We start from the raw sequence: 23,206 nt of genomic DNA on the forward strand, positions 1-23,206 counted from the left end.
TTTTGTTAGATTGTATTGTGACAGCTGTCATATCAATGTGGATTTTAAAAATTATGAAAATTGGTGAATTTTTGTTTAGCCATTTTAATATTGAAGATGGAAGAAAAGCAGCATTTCAGCACATTATGCTTTATTATTTAGAGAAAGGTATAAATGCAACTGAAATGGACAAAAGGATTTGTGCAGTGCACAAAGAAGGTGCTGTGACTGGTCGAACGTGTCCAAAGTGGTCTGCGAAGTTTCATGCTGGTCAGGTAGACCAGTTGAGGTAGATATCAATGAAATGGAGACATTAATTGAGAACAATTAACATTATGCCAAGGGGGAAATAGCTGACATACTCAAAGTATCCAAGTCAATAAAGTTATTGGTGAAAGTGAAAAACATGATTTTATTTTATGGAAAAAACTATACAAACATTTAGACCAACCCAGTACTGGAGCACAGGTTTAATCAGACTCAGGTTGTTTTACCACACCTTGTTTTTCGTCTGGTGTGGCGAGTTGACTTCCTAGGCAGCACGTTAGGAGGTACACAGGTCTGATCTCTCTCTTTGGCGGTGTCCCCAGCCACTGATGACCACTGCCTGGATGGGCAGTTCACCGAGGGTTGCAGAGTGGTACTTTGTGCTAATCTGCCTGGACCGCGATGACAGAGTGTCACAGACGGGGTGCCATGAAGGACAGAAATGTATTGGTTCCCGGTGGGGTCACTCTCCTTGGTATGCAAATGGTCGTCTTCTCATTGTATGCGCACTTGGCCTTTCTTCTGTGAACAAGATGAGAGAGAGAGAGAGATTTCTGACCTATCTTCCTTTTCTTAGAGGGACACTAGCCTACTGGGTCAGGGCCCCACCCTTACGACCTCACTGAACCCCAATTCCTTCCTGAAAGACTGTGTCTCTGAATGCAGTCACACCATGGGGGCTGGTAGGGCTTCAACATATGAATGGGGGAGGGGTGAAATTCAGTCCATAACAGCAATCTGTTCATTTTTCTCACTCCTCCTTTGTTTGTTAGTGGGAATATATACAAGTATGTAGAGATGTCCTTTCATCACCTATTTGGTTTTACTCTGAGGTACAATTCATACCAGAGAAGCAGGATAAATGCTTGATTCTTTATCCTCATTTATCTGCTTTCAAAATAATAAAGCAGTTTCCTACTGCTGTTTGGACATAATCAATTTTTGTGCTTGGTTGTTTTTTTTGTATTATTATAAATTCCTGAATATAAGCACGTTGGATTATTTTCATTAACTGCAGCTATTATCCTTATTAATGGTGATGGTGCCCTAGTGGAAGCTTCTTCACCTTGAATGTGGAGTCCCTTTAACAAGCCCTGAAGTCTTCGATTGCTTCGTTCTCCAGGACCACCCCACAGATAAAGCCACAAAGAGCATCCCTGAGGGAGTCTGAGGGAGGAACTGCCGGGTCACATACTGGGTCAGATTAAGGGATAAGAGGAAGAATTTGCAGGTCGCCCCAGAGGATGGACAGATGGCCTGCCGCAGGAGTCCGCCCACCCCCACATAGCGAGAGGGGCCCTGCCCGGCCCCTGCCCGACCCCTGCCCCTCCCCAGCACCTGGTGTTTAGTCAGCCCGTTGGTGAAGGAAACCGATATTTTTTGTTTGGGGTTCCTTTTCTCTGATTACTGATGAGTTCAACAGAGTATACCCACTTGCCTTTTGAGTGTCTTTTATAAGATGCCAGTTATCTTTGGAATAGATTAATGGCATTAGGTAAGGAAACAGTTTTATTTTTTCCCCACAGTGAACGAGTTTTCCCAATACCATTTACCTGAAAAACAATTACCTTCTCCCTGTGATTAGTGACACCACATCACCCTGCACTAAGTTTCCAAACACACGTTTGTGTCTTGGTGCTCCGTTCTGTGGCATTGGCCTATTGATCTGTCTCTTTGTGCTGTTTTTCCTTTCAGTAAAGTGGCTTTGTTGTCCGTCTGGGTTTCTGATAGGGTAAATCCTTCATCTTTGCTTTCCTTTTCTAAAGTTGACTTACCTGTTCAGGGATTTTTTTTACTTCTATGTAAATTTTAGGGTAAATGTATAAGGTCCCGTAAAAAAAATCCCATTCTTTTAATCTGGAAGTTTCTCATCTTTGTTTGTGTTTCCTGATATTTGAAGGATGCAAACTGTGGTTTTGAGAAGTCTCTCAGCTTGCACTTGTTTCCTGGAGAGGTCCATCAGATGACGTCATTCGACAGGAATGCTGATGGCTGTGCATCTGCGCGTTAGTTACACCAGGGGGCGTCGGAGGGCTGGCTGTCCAGTCTCTGGCGTTTACCATAATCACTTGGGGAAGGTGTGCCCTCCAGGTGTCTCCACTGAAAAGGTATCTTTTTATTCTCTTTGTAATTACTTATTCTTTGCAGAGATGCCTTGAAATTGTGAATATCTGATTACCCAACCGCCTGGTTCCAGTATGTTTGTTTGAATCGGTTCCATGAAAACGGTTGCAAAATGTTTGTGTTCTAACTCACATCCCTGCTGCATTGGTTGTCTCTCGACTAGAAAGAAGAGCATTCTCATCTTCCCCAATTTATTTAGTGTTTGTTCCATTTTTCGACTCAGTATGGACTCATGCATTCTTATTGGTTCAATGTGTTACAGCCATGACTGTCACTGAGCATCGTCCTTTGTGATGCTCAAATTGTCCCAGATTTGGCCAGGAGCATCCTCCTCAGGTGGACTTGCTCAGCTTCCCTTTGACAGGTCCCTGTGTCCCTACTCACTTTCAGGCCGAGCGGAAAGTTCCAGGTGCATCACGCACTTTCTGTTTCCCAACCCCAAAAGCCCTCATTCGCCCAGGGGCACCGTCCTTCTCGGTGTAGAACTATCCCGCTGGCACCCTTACAGAAAGAAAAACGTGGACACCAACCTGTGCAGGGAGAACACCGTGTGAAGATGAAGACGGAAGTGAGGCAATGCTTCAGGGATGCCCAAGTTACCAGCCCTCCACCAGACACTTGGGGGGACCCCTGCGACACAGCCTTTCTCACCACTCGGGAACCAACCCTGCCAGCGCCTTGATCTTGGACCTTCCACCTCCAGAACCAAATGTTTCTGCTGTTAAAGCTGCCTACTTTGTGGTTCTTTGTTCCAGTAGCCTTAGGAGATGAACACACTCACCTTTCCCATTTCTTACTCATGTCTCCTTTCTCCCACAGTGAGACGGCTCTAGGCAGTATCAACATATTTGCTCATTTTCTGTCTTACGATATGCAAGCATTGTTTCAACATTGTTACATTTGTATCTCTACCAACCACAACATTGCTAAGTAAAGTGCTAGACTATTAGCAGGGTTTTTTGTTTTGTTTTCATTTTTGCATTTAGATTGAGGGAGTAAAGTCAAAGTCCTGTATTTAAAGCTAACTGAATTAGTTCTTTTTTCCTTTTTTTTCTTGTGCACTTATGTCATTCATTTGGTATATAGCTCAGTTCATTTGTTTGGGCTTTATTCAATTTCAGAGTTGACTTCCCCACACATACTTACTGACTTGTATTTACTGAGATGTAACACATTCACAAAAGTTTCCAAAAGTTTGTCAAAGCTACAGAGAAAGGGTCTAGTCAGGCAAGTGTCTTCTCTCCCTTCCACTCTGTTCCTACCCACACCGGTAGGCAGCTAGTTTCATAAGTTTCTAGTCTACCCTTTTTGCGTTTCTCTTCTCCCCCCCCACAAAAAAAGTAGGTGTGTGTGTGTGTGTGTGTGTGGGTGTGTGTGTGTACTTCTGTTTCTTATACAGGAGAGGCACACTATGTATGTACTTCATTTCTTCTACTCAACAATGTATCTGGAAATCATTCCATAACAGTTTCCCGAGTTCTCTCTTGCTTTCTCACAGCTGTCTTCTATCCCATTTGTGGACTCACCACATTTAACGTGTGCGACCTCTGATTAGCGGGCAATGAGGCAGTTTCCAATACTTCGTTGTTACATAAAATTTGCAATGAATGCCAATGAAAATATATATTTTCATATTGTTGAAAATACATCTTCAGGATAAATTCCTAGAAATGGGAGTGCTGGGGCAAGAGCTCAGCGCAGAGTTCAATATCATCCCATCATACCCTAGGGCTTCGCCACTCTGAGTCGCACCAGCATGCGTGAGAACACCTCTTTCCCATGGCCCCTCCAATGCAGTGACTCGTCAACCTCCTGAATGCTGGCCAATCCAGCGGATGAAACACAGCATTTCAGTGTAGTTACAATTTACCTCTCTCTTGTTATGAATAGAGTTGAACATTTTTTTGATGTTTAAAGGCCATTTTATTTCAATTTTTTGAATTGCGTATTCATGTTTCTGCCCAGTTTTCTACTGAAAATTTGGACTTTTTCCTCAAATTTTAAGGAGTTTTTTAGATATTAATCATATTAGTCTTTTATCTTTGACATCTGCTACAAATACTTTCCTTCAATATATCATTTTGACTTGGCTTATAGTGTTTTTTTTGTTTGCCATGCAAATTTCTTTCCTTTCTTTCTTTTTAACTTCTGTGGAGTTGTGTGGGTCAGTTTGTAGAGCTATCCCTGGGTTATGTTCGAAGTATCATCTGGCTAAGCATTAAGAGTATCCCAGGAGAATCCTTAGCAATCAGAACTCTCGCTTCTCTAGATTTTGCCAAATGCCAGTCATACTGGACTGAGCTAATCTGCTCCTCTTTCTGAAACTGTGTCGGCAAATAATTAACAATAATTACTTATGTCAACAGTCTTAAAGCTGGAGAGCCGATGCTGGGCTGGCTCTGATGCAGACTTGTCATGGAACCTTGGGTAAATGACCTCATGTCACTGGGCTGCAAACCGGTCCCTTGCTCTGGGTTCAGACTGTAACCATCTTTCCCCTGCAGGCAGGGATCTGAGTCAGGGCAGAGCTGAGTGGTGATTCTAGGTCAGCCACTCAGCAGGCTGTCACTGGGAACCAAGCAGGAGCTGGCCTTGGGAACTGGAAAGGAGTTCTAGGACCAAAGGACACCGATTTCACTGGTTCTTACGCTGGCGCTATTTCTCTGAGATGATGTGAGGAATGCAGAAGGCTTCTGCCTTCCATACTTGGTCAGCCTCACAGACAGGCTTGCCTGCCGCCCTGCCTGAAATGTCACTACCAGCAACTCCTTTGGACTAAGACACTGAATGTAGAAGCTCCTGTTAAAACACCTGTTACCAGAGACCACTGTGTGAACACACACAGCTGCTAATATAGTGGCGCAGATTGACTTGTGAGCTCCCGAACTCTCTCTTAGCAGAGCTCTGAAAGATGGGACTTAGAGAGGCCACACTTGGTCATGAAGACTGAGCCTGGGGCCAAGCATGGCACAGGGCACTGGTTTGGGAGAAGGTGCCCTGTGTGACCCTCAGGCAGGGATGTGGAGCCAGACAGTGAAGACCCCAGACAGAAGCATCTGAGTACAGGTACTATCTCTGGTGACAGCCCCTCTCTGCTCCACTTCCCTGCCCAGTGGCTCCACTGAGGAGCCAGCTTCTTCCCTAGCCACCCTGCCTCCTGCCTTCTCCCCCACCTGCCTGGAGCCTTTCAGAGCCCCTGCTGTCTTCTGTGCCAAACAAGGTCCTTCCCAGGGTACAAGAGGCCCACCTCCCCAGGACCCTCTCTCTCCAACTCTGCACACAGGCCCTATAAGTATCCCCAGAACAAAGGTGTTGGGATGTGCAAGATTATGAGAACAGGGCATGCACAACAAATCCAAGTTCAGGTCCAGCTGAGCTGGGAACTATCTCTCAAACACACTTTCATACCTCTAGGTTCTCACAGGGCTCCCTCCATTCGGAGGGCCCTTTCCTCATGGCTCAGCTTACCCAGCCCCCCACCCTCAGAAAGGATCCAGATGCCTCAACAGTAAAAGCCCTCTCTGCTCCCTCAGCTCAGCCTTTAGCAGGCTCTCCAGCCTCCTTGCAGAATTCAAGGGGGTCTCAGCACTTGGCCCCGAGGTGGGATGTGGACGCCAGCTTGTGGTCTCAGGCCTTCATTGCACTGAATGCTGACCCTTGACTGGCTGCAGCCTATTCCACAGCTTGGGTGGGAAGACCCCACTGTCCTAGTTATCCTTTCCCGGAAAGATAGCTTTAGCTTTTGGAAGGGGAAGGTCCCGTTGGTCCCACTCCTGCAGGTCCTTATGTTCCAACCTCACTCTTTCCTGGGGTCAGTGTGCAGTGTACATGCGTGTGCACACGTGTGTGAGTGGGCCTGAGCCCCCACATGCCCATCAGCCTGCTCAGTTTCACCTGTCATCCCGGCCCCTCCCTGTAAGCCACCTCCCTGGGTGGGTGAAGCCAGGATACCCGAGCCCACTTAAGCCCCTGTTGGTTTGCCCTGTGCCTTTCCCAGGCCAGCGAGCCAGCCCCCAGGGGCAACCCAGGCTGGGACACTGGACACTCCTCCCCTGCCCCGGGGTCAGGCAGCCTGGTCCTGTCCCCCCTCAACATTGCTGGCCAGGCGCAGGCAGCTTCTGTCCTGTCTGCTCCCAGAGCAGCCCCTGGTTTCACCCAGTCCCCAAAGGGCCTCGAGGCAGGGTTCACTACCGGGCGGAGATAATTCAAGCGACACCCACTTGGGTGGATCAGGCTGCATCTGAGGCCAGTTTGGGAGGCTTTCGGTTCTCAGATAAGCTGTCTGCTGGGTGAGGAAGCGTCACCTTCTGTTTCTGAGGATCTGCACAGACACTACTGCTCAGCCTCTCGACTGGGATTGCATGGCAGGAGTGACGTGGGATGTGAGCTCCCACTCAGAAAAGGGCAGGAACCTGGGACAGGTCAGAGACCACAGATGAGAGTGGGCACAGGGACATCTCAGCCCTGGGAGGAGGGTTTGCTGCTGCAGCCCTGCCCTCCTGCCCTGTAAGCTCCCGCAGAGCTGGCCCACTGAAGCAGCTCTGCAGGGACCTGGCCAGCCATGCTCACTGGAGGTAGCATGTGGCACTCAGGACCAAGGGCTCCGATTCCAGCCACAGGAGCTAATCCTGAGTGATGACGACGGATAAGTTCTTTCACAGTGGGAGTCAAATTTTAAGCATTTTTCTGCCCCTAACTCTGCTTCTCTCCCTACGCCATGCCACGTGCAAACATTTCCTGCAAACGGCACTTATCCAACAGCAGGTATTAGGTTTTCTGCTGAAAACACGAGTGGTAGTCTCTCAAAACAGCACTTTGTATGTAACCAAATATGCTCCATTCCCAGCTAACTTGCCCCTCCAGGAAAATTAGTGTTTGTAAAGAATTGTTAGGTTAAAGGGGTCCTATATACAAACCCCTGTCTTTCAATCAAAACTTCAAACTGAGTTCTATTAATATCCCAATTTACTAAATTTGCCAAATTCTTAATAATAAGAAAGAATTCTATTTCAAGAGTTCACGTCTGTTAGGGAAATATTTTTAAGTTGTTTCCAAGAGTTAGTCAAATCTAATGGGAAAATTAACACAAATATCAAAGATTCAGTTAACTTGTGGGACCTAATCGGTGGCCTAGATTAGTGCCCTGAATGGGTTTATTCAGTGATGCAGTAGTTAGTGTTTGAAAAGATTCAAAAACTCGACTTCCGGCAAGATGGAGGAATAGATGGACGCACCGTGCCTCCTCGCACAACCAAGATTAGAACAACAATAATTTACAGATAGAATAACACTCAGAACTCATAGAGGATTTATCTGAATGGAAGTTGGACAGCCAAGAAGTTGAAGTAGACCCGTACATCCAGACTGGTAGGAGACGATGAGCTGGGCAGGCGCCAGGCTGGCGTGGGTCGGTGGCGCATGGAGGTCGGGGAAAATTTGGCACGAAATCGGTACGACAGCCATCTGGGGCGCAAGAACGCAGCGGTGATCCCTGAGTACGCAAGCTGCGGCTGGTGGACCCAGTGAGGCAGCGATTGTGGACCAGGGCAGAGCTCGCAGCCCAGGATCCCAGAGAAGGGTCTGAGCCCAGGAGAACGGAACTACCGCCATTGTTCCCTCCCATCCCCGCTCCCGCCCCCGCCCCCACCCCCACCCCCCACCCCCCACCCCCCACCCCCCACCCCCCACCCCCACATATAACGTCACAATCTAGCGACTGGGGTGCCCAGCCCCGGTGAACACCGTAACCAGGGCAACCAGACTGAAAAAAAAAAAGAGAGACAGGAAAAGACATAAGATATGTTTCCAACAGAACAGATCAGTCCCCCAGGACTCATCCTTTTGAGCGACCAAGAAATAGCCAATCTATCAGATGCACAGTTCAAAACACTGGTGATCAGAAAGCTCACGGAATTGGTTGATTTTGGGCGCAATTTAGATGAAAGGATGCAGGTTACCATAAAAGAGATGCAGGAAGATACGCGGAGGAGAGCCAATAGTGAAAGGAAGGAATCTGAGTCTCAAAACAATACAGTGGACCAGAAGGAAGATAGAATCAACCAAGCAGGAAAGCATGATGAAATAAGAATTCAAAAAATCGAGGAAAAGCTTAAGAGCATCCAGGACACCTTTAAACGTTCCAACATCCGAATTATAGGGGTACCAGAACAGGAAGGAGAAAAGCAACAGATGGAGCACGTATTTGAACAAATAATAAAGGAGAACTTCCCCAGTCTGGCAAAGGGAACAGTCTTCCAAAAAATCCAAGAAGCTCAGAGAGCCCCAAAGAAGTTGGACCCAAGAAGAAACACACCAAGGCACATCATAATTACATTAGCCAAGGTAAAAAATGAAGGAGAGAATCCTAGAAGCAGCAAGAGATAAGGGGACAGTAACCTACAAAGGAGTTCCCATCAGACTGTCAGCTGATTTCTCCAAAGAGACCTTACAGGCAAGAAGGGGCTGGAAAGAAATATTCCAAGTCATGAAAGACAAGGACCTACATCCCAGATTGCTCTATCCAGTAAAGCTCTCATTTAGAATGGAAGGGAAGATAAAGTGCTTTTCAGATAAGGTCAAGTTAAAGGAGTTCATCATCACCAAGCCCTTATTTTATGAAATGCTAAAGGGACTTATCTAAGAAAAGAAGATAAAGAAAAAACATGTATAGTAAAAGGACAGCAAACTCACAATTATGAACAACCACACCTAAAGCAAAACCAAAAGAAACTAAGTAAACTAGAACAGGAACAGAACCACAGAAATGCAGGGCACATGGAGAGCTAGCAGCAGGGGGGTGGGAGGAGGAGAGAGGGGGAAGAGGTATAGAGAATAAGTAGCATAGAATGTAGGTTGATAATAGATAGGGGGAGGGCAAGAATAGTACGGGAAATGTAGAAGCTAAAGAACTCATAAGAATGACACATGGACATGAACTAAAGGGGGGGAACGTGGGTGGGAGAGGGGGTATAGGGGGGAGGGGAGAGAATGGGGGAAATGGGACAACTGTAATAGCATAATCAACAAAATACATTAAAAAAAAAGAAAAGATTCAAAAACTCACAAAAGGAATCCAAGAATCCTGGAAATGTTCATCCAGAAGGGCTTTAGAAACCCTGAGCCCCTCATTTCTTTCCTTCATGCCTTTTTCTAAAACACGATTTTATTTATTTTTAGAGAGAAGAGAAGGGAGGAAGAAAGAGGACAAGAAACATCAAAGTGAGAGAGAAACATTGATCCATTGCTTGCCTCTCAAACCTGAGAGGCACCCTGAGTGGGGACTGAACCTGCAAACCAGGCATGTGCCCTGATGGGACTCAAACCCACAACCTTTGGCCTCACAGGATGACACCTGACCCACTGAGCTATACCGGTCAGGGCTGTTCATGGTTCATTTTAGAGACTTTTTCTTTCTTCCCTCCCTCCCTCCCTTCCTCCCTCCCTCCCTCCCTCCCTCTTTCTCCCTTTCTCTTTCTCCCTTTCTTTCTCTCTCTTTCTTTCTCTCTCTTTCTTTCTTTCTTTCTTTCTTTCTTTCTTTCTTTCTTTCTTTCTTTCTTTCTCTCTCTCTCTCTCTCTCTCTCTCTTTCTTTCTTTCTTGTTAGGCTCACTGGAAAATTGAGTGGAAGGTACAGAGGTTTCCTATATATTCTCTGCCCTCTTCTACCAAAATACCCTAGCAGAGTGGGGTGTTATTTCAGAGTCGATGAACCTAAACTGACACATCATCACCAACACCTCCTAGTTTCCACTAGGGTTTCCTCCTGGTAGTGTACATTCTATGGGTTGGGACGAATGTTTAATGCCATGTATCCATCATTATACTATCACACAGAGTATTTTCACTGCCACAAAAATCCTCTGTGCTCTACTTATTTATGCCTTCTTCACCCCACCCCCTGACAACCCCTGACCTTTTTGCTGTCTCTAGTTTTGCCTTTTCCAGAATGTCATATGATTGGGCTCATACAGTACATAGCCTTTTCCAATTGGATTCTTTTGTGTAGCGATACGCATTTCAATTTCTTCCATGTCTTTCCATGGCTGCAGAGCTCATTTCCACCTCATGCTTTTTAAAAGAAATATATTTTAACCTACTCAATGTGCCAACAAATCTTATCCTCTTAATATCTGGAGTATTCACAGTTTAACTGCAATTCAAAAAGTTTCCTAAATATTTGTTTTAGCTTAATGTTCAGTGAAGTGTTCGAGGTTGAACATAAGTGAGATGCTGTACACCCACAGCTGCTACTTAGTAAGGAAGAAGGAGGGAAAGAAGGAAGAAACAGGGAGGCAGGGAGGAAAGCCAGGAGGGCATTGTTCTTGTTTCTCCCTTCTCTTGTCATCTATCCCACAAACTAGGAGAATCAAGTTCCCTTAAAGAAGTTAAATTAAAACTACGTTTTCTCCTTTACCTCAATGCCTGTCTTCCTTCAGTCTACTCACCACAAAACAACAAGAATGATCTTAAAGCTTTGATCAAATTGTCTCACTCTGATCCCCATCAGATGGTCTCTCAGAGCACTGAGGATGAAAATCCAAATGCCTTGTTGAAACGTAGGTTTGGCTCCCTGCCAGAGAGAAAGTCAAACTCGTGAGACAGGTGCTGGTGCAAAAGGAAAGAGGTTTATTCAGGTGCCGCATGACCTAGGAGAATGGTGGTCCCCCATCTCAAAGACCATCTCCCCTTCCAGCTCCAGCCCACAGTTCTTATAGAGATAGGGAGGGGAGGACTTTTTTTTCTATCAAACTGTCTTTCTGGCTCTTGGAACGCTGGGGTCCTGTCCATTCACCTTTCTAGTTTTGGGGGCACTCAGTGTAAGAACCTGCTCCTGCACCATCCCGGCCCACAGGAGACTCCCCGGCTTTTCACTGACTGGCTAAGGTAACACTGCCCTTCAAATGGCTGACCCCGTGGGTCTCACCAGCAAACTAACGAGCTCCTCGCCACCTCCTGTTTTCTCCTTCACCATCATTTGTTTGTTTCATTTACCGTACTTACCAAAACATAAGTGATTTTCCTTGTCTATGTCCTTTTTTTACATCCATCTCTGGCCGTCAGCTAGCACATCATCGGGCATGTGAGAGGCTCTCAGTAAGTGCTTCTCAGGTGAAAACAGAATTCAGGGTGTCACTTGATGAAGTGGAATGTTCCTCAATCAGGAGAAACAAAGACGTCAGGAAAAGAGGGCACAGTTGGGGGTCAGTAAGTGGCCAGGGACTGTCTTTAATGACTCAAAAAAATCATGCAGAAAAAGTAAACTTTGATCTTTGAAAAATGAATGCATCTACCCTTAGGCTAAAGAAGCAGACATGCTTTAACAGCATTGTGATGAAAATTGCATTAAGCTTTGCCACAAACTTTTCATACTGACTCTTTATAGTTGGTGACAATAAAAAAACAGTTATCAGACCCTAAAGGAGTGTTTCAGAAGATGGGCCTATATACATATTTCTGACCTGCAGTTTTAGAGAATAAAATAGCTAGAGGCCAAAATCGACATAGTTTTATCCTCTGTGCATGTAAATCATGACCTCATAACATCTATAACTCAGATTAAGTTGAGTTTTGATTTATGATAGGAGAACTGTCCAAGGAAACCCATGGGAGTGTTCATAACTAAAAAAAAAAAACTGATGGCAAGAGATAGGTAGTATTTTTATTTTTGCCCAAAGATATTCCCTAAATATTACAAAAAGGGAAGCCAGCCCAAGGTTCTGGCCACATCACACTGACTCTCCTCAAGAGGGGCGTTTCCTGGTCAACAGCAGAGAATCTGTGGCAAAGCCGAAACACTGTGTGTTTTGGGACAAGCAGCTGGAGTTTACAGGAAGACCAGAAATCCATGTCAGGCTTGAAAAGAGTAGTGAAAACAATTTTTCAGCTATGAAAATACAAATATTTGGAAGATGAATGGCCCACCATACCAGCTATGCCTGAAACCTCCCCAAGTACTGCTGGCTCTCTTCTTACCCGAGAGGTGGCAGGGCCCTTGGCAGCCAGCACAAGACGGTGGGGCTGGTGCTTGCCAATCCACCAAAGATGTGCCACAATGCACGAGTGGGTAAGATCACTTGCAGGTGATTCTCGGGAATGACGATCCTGGAAGAGAGCTTGTTCTCACATAAGAAGACACGCTAAACTTTGTCCCTCGCTAAGGAACCTGGGAGTCCAAGCAGAGTGTCCTTTGAGTGAGCACGGGCTCCAGAGAGCTCTTCTGAGGGAAGAAGCAGCGCATGGGGAAGGGCGGAATTCACAGCATCAGACAAGTACAAGTGGACTTCGACTTTAATTTCAAACAAGCATAAACAACAAGACATTGGAAAACAGTTCTGCGGGAGCCACAGGAGGAGGGGAGAGACAGTGAGCAAGGCCAGTTTCAGAAGGAGAGCCAGGTGTGAAAGTCCCAGGGATTCTGGTTGACAGGGTGGGGTTATATGTTCTTAACATTCTGTAGGCCTCTCTGAGCTCCAACAATTTTTTTTTAAGATTTTATTTATTTATTTTTAGAGGGGGAAGGGAGGGAGATAGAGAGAGAGAAACATCACTGTGTGGTTGCTGGGGGTCATGGCCTGCAACCCAGACATGTACCCTGACTGGGAATCGAACCTGCGACACTTTGGTTTGCAGCCCAAGCTCAATCCACTGAGCTATGCCAGCCAGGCAACAATTCTAACTTAGCAATTCTACAAACATTTAACAAGAGGAAGGTCTTCTATTTTCTGTGCAATAAAAATAATCAAACCATCCATCCGAAGTTCAGGACAAGGTTGATACTCTCGAAGGAATCTGACACTGCATTATGAGATTAGCAAAACTTAGAAAACTCAATTAAATAACACTAAATCATTAGATGTCTACAAATGATTAACTCGTGTACTACATAATTACAGGATTTAGTCAAGGTTCTCTAATGTACTGAAGTAAATGAAGCTTTGAAAGCAGTTCTCTTTGAAATTTAATAGGACAGTTTAAAGAAAGAAAAAAAAGTCTTTAAAAAAAGAAAGTCGCAAGAATACAAAGAACTTGGTAAATCTGATAAAGGTGTAAGAAATGCCATATTGGACAGTCATTTGAACTGTCAAAGTAATAAAGGGTGCCCAAGAAAAAAATAGATAAAAGGAAATTCTACTGAATTCAGAGTAGTCAGAAGTCCTAATTTCTAACATTGATTTCTTAATTCTAATTGGATTACTTTAGGTAAACCCCTTGATTTCCTCAGGAATTTTTTCCCTAGTAATTTAGTTCTGTTGGTCTAATATATTTTTTACTGGTCTTTTTTTGAGAGAGTGAGAGAGAGAAAGAGAAAGAGAGAAACTTTGATATGTTGTCCCACTTGTTTATGCATTCTCTGGTTGCTTCTTGCATGTGCCCTGACCAGGGATTAGATGTGCTGCCTTGGCATATCGGGATGACACTCTTACCAACTGAGCTACCCAGCCAGGGCCAGTCTAATACATTTTTGGTTGCTTACTATATACCATGAACTTTTTAGTACAATGGGAAAGCACAGAAGAATAAAACATAGCTGCCTCCCATGAGCCTGATAGGTTAAAACACTGCATTACTTTGTGATGTATACACTGATGGAAATGTATCCAAAACAAAAAGTGTGCATTGCAATTTGCTATGGATTGAATGTTTGTGTCCCCCTAAACCTCATATGTTAAAGTCCTGGTCCCCAGTGAGACAGTATTTAAAAGTGGAGCCCTTGGGAGGTGATTAGGTTGTGAGGGTGGACTTCTGATGAATGAGACTAGTGCCCTTAAGATGCTCTGTTTCCACTGGATGTGGGAGCAGCAAGAAGGCAGCCAGCTGTCACGCTGGAGCAGGTCCTCACCTGACGTTGACTGCAGCATCTGGATCTTGGACTTCCGAGACACCACAAGAGTGAGAAATGGATGTTTGTTTTTAACTCACTCAGTCTGTGGGATTTTTCAAAGCAGGACAAGCAGACTAAAGCATTCATTTACACAACAGCCATCACATGAACTCCTTCAACCCACACATTGCTTTGGTCTGCCCCATAACAAATGCTGGTTTGGAATGTAATACCTCTTCAGCAATTCCCTGTTTTTCAGTTCTGGTTATTGCATCACATTAAACGCACTGCTGAAAAAAATATATAAAGGCTTATACATACAGAAAATTCTTTCATTCATGGGTAAACCAGATTGGCAAAGTATAGATGAACTGTGGAAATAGTGGAAAGTGTGTGAAAAGACAGCAAAGAGAATGTAGATTTTTAAGTCTTAGAAGACAGTGAATACATTCATGAGTGATGACAACTGATTGGGAAGTAATAGCACATTAGCCCTAATGAAAGGAAAGGATTGCACAGTCTGACTCTGGTGAAAATTTAGCTTGTTATTCCTATACCCAGACTTTCTTCTGCTGTTTTCTCATTTCTCCAAGTTCCCCATTTCTCCAAGCCTGGGAATTGTCCTGCGCTCCTTCTTCAGCACCCCTCCTCATCCAACCTGTGACCAAGTCTTTTCATTCTCTTCCTTTCTATTTTAATCCTCACCTGAGGATATGTTTTTATTGGTTTCATTTTATTTATTTATTTATTTTTATGATTTTATTTATTTATTTTTAGAGAGGGAAAGGAAGGAGAAAGAGAGAGAGAGAGAAACATCAATGTGCAGTTGCTGGGGGCCGTGGCCTGCAACCCAGACATGTGCCCTGACTGGGAATTGAACCTGTGATGCTTTGGTTCACAGTCCGCGCTCAATCCACTGAGCTACACCAGCCAGGGCAAAATTATTTTTTATTGATTATGCTATTACAGCTGTCCTGATTTTCCCCTTTTGCCCCCTCTCCACGCAGCACTCTCTGTGCCTCAGGCACCCCCCCCACCATGGTTCATGTCCATGGGTCATACATGTAAGTTCTTTGGCTATTCCATTTCCTATACTGCACTTTACATCCCCATGGCTATTCTGTAACTACCTATTTGTACTTCTTAATCCCCTCATCTCCCACCCATTCTGTTACAACTCCCTCCCATCTGGCAACCATCAAAACACTCCTTATCCATGATTCTGTCTCTGTTATTCTGTTTGCTTAGATTTTTTTTAGATTCAATTGTTGATAGATTTGTAATTTTTTCCATTTTATTGTTCATAGTTTTGATCTTCTTTTTCTTAAATAAGTCCCTTTCACATTTCATTTAATAATGTTTTGGTGATGATAAGCTCCTTTAGTTTTTCTCTTGTCTGGAAAGCTCTTTATCTGACCTTTGATTCTAAGTGATAGCTTTGCTGAGTAGAGCAATCTTGCCTGTAGGTCCCTGCTTTTCATGACTTTGAATATTTCTTGCCAATCCCATCTAAGCCTACAGAGTTTCTTTTGAGAAATCAGCTGCACGTCTTATGGGAACTCCCCTGTAAGTAATGAACTGCTTTTCTCTTGCTGCTTTTAAGATTCTCACTATATCTTTAACGTTTTTTATTTTAATTACGATGTGTCTTGGAGTGGGCCTCTTTGAATCTGTCTTGTTTGGGACTCTCTGTGCTTCCTGTACTTGCACTGTTTTTATTGATTTTAGGGAAAGAGGAAAAGGGAAGAGAGAGAGAGAGAGAAACTTTGATTGGTTGCCTCCCATATATGTGCTGCAACCAGGGGTCAAACCCACAACTTAGGTATGTGCCCTGGACTGAGGATCAAACCCACAACCTTTTGGTGTGTGGGATGATGCTCCAACCAACTGAGCCACCTGACCAGGGCTCAGTTCTCCTTCTGAACAGATGTTTGCAATTCCCTGTTTCCACCGCCACAGTGCAGGCCTCCGCCCTCTCTCTTCCAGCCGACTGCAATAGTGAACTGCATTTCTATCTCCAGTATAGCCTTTTTTTTTAAGGTTTTTAAAATTTATTTTTAGAGAGAGGGGAAGGGAGGGAGAGAGAGGGAGAGAAACATTATATGTGGTTACCTCTTACATGCCTCCCTAGGGAGTTGGCCCATCACCCAGGTATGTGCCCTGACTAGGAATCGAACTGGTGACCTCTCAGTTCATAGGCCAGCACTCAATCCATGGAGCCACACCAGCCAGGGCTCCAGTACAGTCTTTACACTTCTATTAGACAAAGCACATTTTTTCAGTTCCTCTCCATCCTACCACCCCTGTGCTCTTTATTACCACAGAATAAATAAATAAATAAAATGCAACTCCTTGGCACATAAGACCCCTTACAGTTTATTATGTTGCTTGTGGGCAAAAGGAGTGGGGAGGGAGGACAATAAACTTCTGAGAGCTTTGGGTCTCTGAGGGTCTTGGTTTCCACATAAGGGATGCTATGGAGCAGCAAGAGGTTCCTGAATCCTGCTCTCAGGGGGGTATGAGTTTCAGGCACAGACCTGCTGGCTTGAAAAGTAAAGCCCAGCCCAAATCACCTGACCCACCTCTGCCCATTTCCCCAGTCTTCCCACCTTCCCTTGGCTCCAGCTCTCCACCTGCTGTGCTCTCTACTGAGCAAGCTCAGTGAACTGCAGTGAAGGCCTTACTGGGGCCACCACCACTGCCAGCCAGGGACGTGGGAGACTGAAACTGCAAAGCATACACTAGGTTGGGGAAGCATAGTCTCACCAGCAGGTTGACTTTGAGATTTTTTGTTCTGAAGTAATTATAAATTCACAGGAAGTGGTTAGAGAAAACACACACGGAGGTCCCTTGCATACCTCACGCTTCCTTCCTCAACATTACCAGCATCCTCCTGCACAGTGTGCAAACTCAGCACCATGAAACTGACAGTGGTGCCTCCCATCATACACACAGTCATTGTCACGTGCCTGTGTGTGCACTTCCAGGCAACTGATCACAGGTGTGGCTTTGGTGGCCACCACCCCGATCACGATGCTGAACTGCCCCCTCACCGCAGCCCCCTATGCTGCCCCTTTATAGGCACTCTTCTTCCCCTACCCACAATCTAGTCCCTGGTGATGACTAACCTGTTTTTCCTCTTCTACTTTCTGGAATGCTATATAAGTGGGATCACACAGTTCATGACTTCCTGAGTTCACCTGTACACTTGCCATACTTCTCTGGAGGGTCGTCCATGTTCTTGCACGTCTAGCTGCCTTTTGATGGTCTGTTTTGTCTAATCCTGCATGGAATTTGCCAGCAGCTACAATTAGTATTGCATCCGTAATGGTGGTTTGTTTTGCCAGTCTTTTTCTACATATTCAACAAACAGTGAGCTCCTACTATATGCCAAAAAGGCATCGAGGATAAAGAGATGAGTTAGATATATTTCTGACTCTGATCAGCTTAAAGTCTGAGGAAGAGTCTCCCAGCTCATTAAGCCTACAAATTGGTTTATAGACAAAATGGAAAACAGTGATGCTCCCAGATTTTCTGTAGAAAGGCCCAAATAGTGTGATCTGCTCAGGGTCTTCATGATGGGTAAGGGTTAAGGAAGGTAGTAACCAGCAGACTGTCTTGGAGTATTGTTTATATAGTACTTTACAAAACCAGAGGAAACTGTAGTTTCCTCCTGTAATGCCCACATTACAAGTTGGGGAGGGGGAGAACCAACCCAAAGCTGAATAGAACCGCACTGGAAATAAAGTACCGGCCCCGCTTTTCCAAAGCATGATGGCTCAAAATCCCCTCACCCCTCTGTGGGCCCACAGAGAACTGACAGTTTCTCCTTGTGAGCTGGGGGCTCACAGATGGCTCACAGAGCTAGCACTGCTTTCCGCGTGTGCTGATAGAAGGTGAGTATTCCAGTCCTCCCACCAGACCCCACTGCTCTGGGCCACCAGACCCCAGAAAACTGGGTGGAAGGAGGAAAGTATCCAGAGGGAAAAATAAAAGGACCTAGGTACACACATAGCATTACCCTCATTTAGAAATAAATGAGAGATCTTGTAAGAACTTGTATATAAGGTAACCTTGTCTTTTCTGAGGGATAATATTTGGAAGAAGTTTGCCTTATATTCAGTCATTTGTGGCACTTTACTGGAAACATTCTTATTTTTCTTAATTTAACTTGGTTTCGTGAAACACAGGAAGAGTAAAGTTTGAAGAAGGGAAAAATAAGAAAATAAAATTCTTTCATTTTCAAAAAAAGGAAAAAAAATAAATGAGAGAAAATTCAGCCTGGAGCCACTGGAAGAAGCTCTTAGGGCCCTGTTAGTCATGAGGAATTTAGCTTCATTCTGAGCAATGAAAGAACATTCTGGCCCTGACTATATGTCTCAGTTGGTTGAGTGTCATCCTACAAAGTGAGAGGTCACCAGTTCGATTCCCAGTAGGGTACATGCCCGGGTTGCAGGGGGATCCCAGGTTTGGGGCATGTTTGAGAGGCAATTGATTGATGTTCCCCTCCCTTTCTCCTGCCCTTACCCTCTCTCTACAAAAAATAAACAAAATCTTTAAAAAAGTGAGAGAACATTCTGTCTATCCTGATTCATTCTTTCCCTTCTCCACCATTTGTCACAGCTCACCAAGCATTTAGGGATTTGATTTTCAGTTGGAAAGACTTGTCCATTGGGTCCCACTCTACTACTCTCTGGCTTCTTAGACTCCCTCTCCTCTTCCTTCTAATGAGGGCTACTAATTGGGGATTGCTGAGGTGGGGACACGGCAACCGATTCTGTTCTGACCTCTTTGACATGGTGCTGTGGCAGTCAACCTTCCCTGTCCACACTGACCTGGAGGGCATTCATTCGTGCAGTGTCTGGCTGATCGTAATTCCTAGGAATAACAAATCTCTCTGAGTGCTGAAGGGAAAACCACATTTGAGCGAGAAGAATGTATATGGAAATGTGCAGGTAAAGAAAAGAGTAAGGACAATGGGAAATTTACTGTGAAGTTAATGAAGCTTAAGCATCTGGGCCCTTTCTAAGATCCTGGGAGAAATGTTAGTGAATTGTCTATGTGCTCATATGTTTTTGTAAAGTTGGCAAAAGGGAAATGTAATCCTGCCATTTTCCTGGAAGAGAAACAGACCAAAAATACTTGGTAATCGCACTACTTGACTACTAGTCATGGTCATAGATATTTTAAAGGTTCTTGAAAGAGATGTGTCTAGAACATCAGCATGCCACTGTGTGAGTCTGAGCAAGCCACTTACTCTCTCCACAATTCATTATAGTCATCTATAAAGTTGGGTTAATAATAGTGACTAATATTTGAGAGTTCTTAGTGTACTGTGGTCTGAGTCTTTTATATGTATTTTTTCAGTTGATTCATTCACCCTTCTATGAAGCAGGAAGTTTATCTCCAACTTATATAGGATGAAAACAGCCAAAGAGGGTTTAATGTCTGCTTCAGTCGCCAAGTGGCAAAGCTGGCGATCAGATGTGGACACAGGAGTCTGAACCCAGGGCCCAGGCCCCACCTCACAGCGGCTATCACAGTTGTTCTTTTCATCAGGGTTGTTGCTCGATGCAATTCCAATCAATTTAACATAAGAAATACCTCTCGAGTGCCTATTCAGGCGAGGACTCCCTTGTGAAAATCAAGAGATATATAGGATAATTTACAGGAAAGTGCTTGGGAGAAGTCCTAGTGATTTTAAAATAAAAGAACAACCAGATAAACACTAAAGCAATAAGTAAATAAGGTGCTCTTAATTTATCAAGTCTCTAGAGCATGAAGAAGAAATTTTAACAGGTAACATTCCTAAACATTCTTCTGTTGAAATGTACATATAATTAGAGCGATGAGCTTTCCCCTCTAGCCATGATGGTATTGTGGTGTGGGGTGGTGTGAAGAGATACTGAAGAGTTCAGACAACTTGGAAATGCAATTTCGACTGACATTGTCCTGTTATGACCATTGAGACTACTTGTGCCCCAGAGCATTCCTGCACATCTTCGTTCTCGCTACCAAATGCTGAAATTGTTTCCTAGTTACCAGCCATCTCAGTCTACAAGGTCCAGCCAAGTTAAATTATTCAGTCACCTGACGCATTGCACAGCTAATATAGAGCCTGGCACAGATGTTTTCCTTATCACATGTCTGTCTGTTCTGCTTCTTTGGTTACATTTTTGGAACAGCCAACAAACAATGATGGTTCAGCTTAAAGTTCACTATATTCTTCATACAGGGGTCAAATCCCTTGCCTGTTGAGAAACTGAACTCTGAATAATAGCTAAGGGGGGTAGTGCTGAATGCATTTGTAATAACTAGTATTTCATCAGCCTCTTACAAGAAGCACACATAGTAAGACACTGTAACACCTGTTTTTGCTTCAGGTCAGAACTGAAATGCCAGAAAGCAGCCCACTTACTGGGAAGGCTTTCAAATTTCACAGCAGGTGTCCTAAGCACAGGTCTATTCTTGCTCACGTCTACTCTTTCTTTTTACATTCCAAGTTCAGGTTCAAATTGCGTCAGACCTTGACTAATTCAAGAACCTATGGATTGTATATGCCTTTCTCCACTTATATTCATCCCACACATACATTCCAGAATGTTCTTATGAATGGATTAATCTCATCATATCCTCATTAAAAACTTCCTGTGGCTCCCACTGCTGACAAATAAAACCCAAATCTTGGTTTTCATGGCCCTCCCTCCCAGATTCCACTTACATTTTCTTTCCCATGCCAACTCCAAAGGACAAAACAAAAACCGAAGTGTCAATGGCTCCCACACAAATTCTTCACCTTTTCTGATCCTGGTTCTTCCCTGCCCCAAACCAACTTCCTCTGTTCCCTTTTCATAAAAGTTTAATTTGAATTCCAACCATTTCCATGAATCCCTTCCATGTTATCACTTTTTCCAGTTTACTGTCTCTTCTGTAGAGTGATCATTTCCTTGCATTCAACTACTAAATAAGGCCTTTAAAGGCAGAAAATTATGCAATGCCAAGCATGGTTCCTTTCAGAAACTATGCATTCAAAAAAGAAAATACTCGTCATAACTAAAGAGGTATATTTTGGGCTCTCTGAAGACTGACCTGTAATTAACAAGTGACTTGGACATTTTTTTGATAGGGACAAGGGCATAGAGTGATGTAGTGATCGTTTATAACAGGGTTCTCTGACAAGTCTCCATTTTTGAGTATTACTTTAAATCTATTTTCATAAATCATAAACAATGCTTAGTTTACAAAGATATCAGTAATTTAAGGGGCTTATTTTTTCAATCCAATTAGGTCAAGGACAGATTTTTTATTATTATTCCAAAATCTAGTTAAATATTTAATTAAATATGATAAAAATGTTAAAAATAGTGGCAAAGGCTTAGTTACTGAGGTAAAATAAAAATCAAGTTTGGCAGAACTCAAGATAGCACAGAAAGGGGCAGGTTCATTTATCAGTGCAGTAATTAAAAATACTTAAAAAGAGGAGCAACTTCAAAAAAGAAAACAGAAACACAGATTGGAAAAAATATACTCAAAGTATTTATTAGAAAGGGTTATAGAAACTTTGAATACCATCCCAAATTACATGATTCTTAAAAAAGAAAGCAACAACAAATACTCAAAGTCCCAGGTGACCTTAGTCCATGACAGCCGGGTAGTCCAGACTCCAGATACCCCTAAATCACAGCTCAGGAACAAAGTTTTCCTGACACTCATTTTACCATGATTGGCTTTCAGAGGTGTGCTATACAGGAAATGCACCTACAGAGCCCTTCTGCACCTTTAGCTGAGCTACAGAGGACAGGAAAAGAGAGGCCATTTTCTCTCCATTTTCCTTTCCCATGCCTTTGCTTTACAAATAGGAAAAACCCTCCATAGAAATATCCAGATCCCTGGAAGAGGACCCGGTGATCCAGCCAAATGCAAGACAAATCGAGACGACACAGATCCAAGAGAGGCCTATGGTTTGGTGATGTGTCTGCACTGTTTGCCTGTGTGCAAGAGTACTGTGTCCTTTTGTGATGCCCCCAATCAAGGCGGCTCCTCCGGCTCTCTGAAGACGCTGTACCACAGCCAACACACAGTGAAGGGTCTGCCTAGAAGAGGCCTTCCATCTAATCCATGACTCATCTGCAACAGCACCGTCCACAAGGAGCTGCCTGAGGCCAAGTCAAGCTGCACATTAAACATCATGCCAGAAGACCAAACCTGGGCGCTACTCCTGAAGCAAGCTTCGAGAGATCAGCATCCTCATCACTTCATTGCTGCCTGTAAGGCAGGGCAAGAAGGAAGGAGTCAGAAGCAGCAGAGTCTGCCACCTCGGCAAGGCTCTGACCAGGGTGCTCCAAGCCTAGCTCAGGGTAGTTGTGGATGTGAGTGACAGCTGTTGCCTTTATCCCTGCATGGGATCAAATTACCGCAGACTTCTCTCTGAACTGAAGAAAAGTGTCAGAAAGTGAATGGAGTTACTTTTAAAAAGCCTCTGCTGATGGTAAAAATGCTTATATGGAGGAAGGGGAGAAGGGGGAGGAGGAGGGAGCAGGGGGAGGAGGAGGAGAAGAAGAAGAAGAAATGGTGTATATATATAGTATAATTCTATTTTTTTAAAAAAATAAACTATAAAAGCATAGGAAAAAAAAGGAGATATTTTTGGACTTAAATATAAAAGGAGTCCAAAGTATTAATTCTGGATGTGGAAACGTAAGTGATTTTTTCACTTTCCCTCTATTTTATAAGTTTTCAACAATAAATACACCAATTTCTTGGGTAATCAGAACACTTAATTTTAAAATGTTCCCCAGAAAGAGAGTTGAACACTTACCTCATTTTTACAGTGTCCTTTAAGACAAAGAGAAATATGAACCATCATGAGGGATAAATAACCACATTTCAAAAAACCCAAATCTAAAATTCAGATTTACCTGATAACAAAGTCCATGATACAACGAAGTGATCAAGATCAGTGCCCACATTTTTCTAGGAGTGGATGATGCTGTGGCCTGAAATGAACGTATCTGCCT

The 23,206-nt window shown here is 44.0% G+C and overlaps 1 protein-coding gene across 8 annotated transcripts in view; it reads right to left on the minus strand.

Annotated features, from left to right (window-relative positions):
• Positions 1-352: 352 nt before the first annotated feature.
• The window catches only part of ACAD8 (acyl-CoA dehydrogenase family member 8), a 42,100-nt gene continuing 19,246 nt past the window's right edge, over positions 353-23,206 (minus strand). Inside the window, exons 11-13 of one of the 8 annotated variants that reach the window (XR_006788083.1) lie at positions 12,341-12,469; positions 11,369-11,468; positions 10,813-10,937 (exon numbers count right to left, since the gene is read on the minus strand). Coding sequence is in view for 5 of the 8 variants with exons in the window: in XM_045860203.1 (XP_045716159.1) it covers positions 22,542-22,621 (80 nt within the window). In the remaining 3 variants the exon portion in view is untranslated. The other 7 variants (XR_006788082.1, XR_006788081.1, XM_045860207.1 and 4 more) reach the window with 7 other exon arrangements.

Source organism: Phyllostomus hastatus, unplaced genomic scaffold (assembly GCF_019186645.2).
Source record: "Phyllostomus hastatus isolate PE091 unplaced genomic scaffold, TTU_PhHast_1.1 phas_scaffold_193, whole genome shotgun sequence".
Lineage (NCBI taxonomy): Eukaryota > Metazoa > Chordata > Mammalia > Chiroptera > Phyllostomidae > Phyllostomus > Phyllostomus hastatus.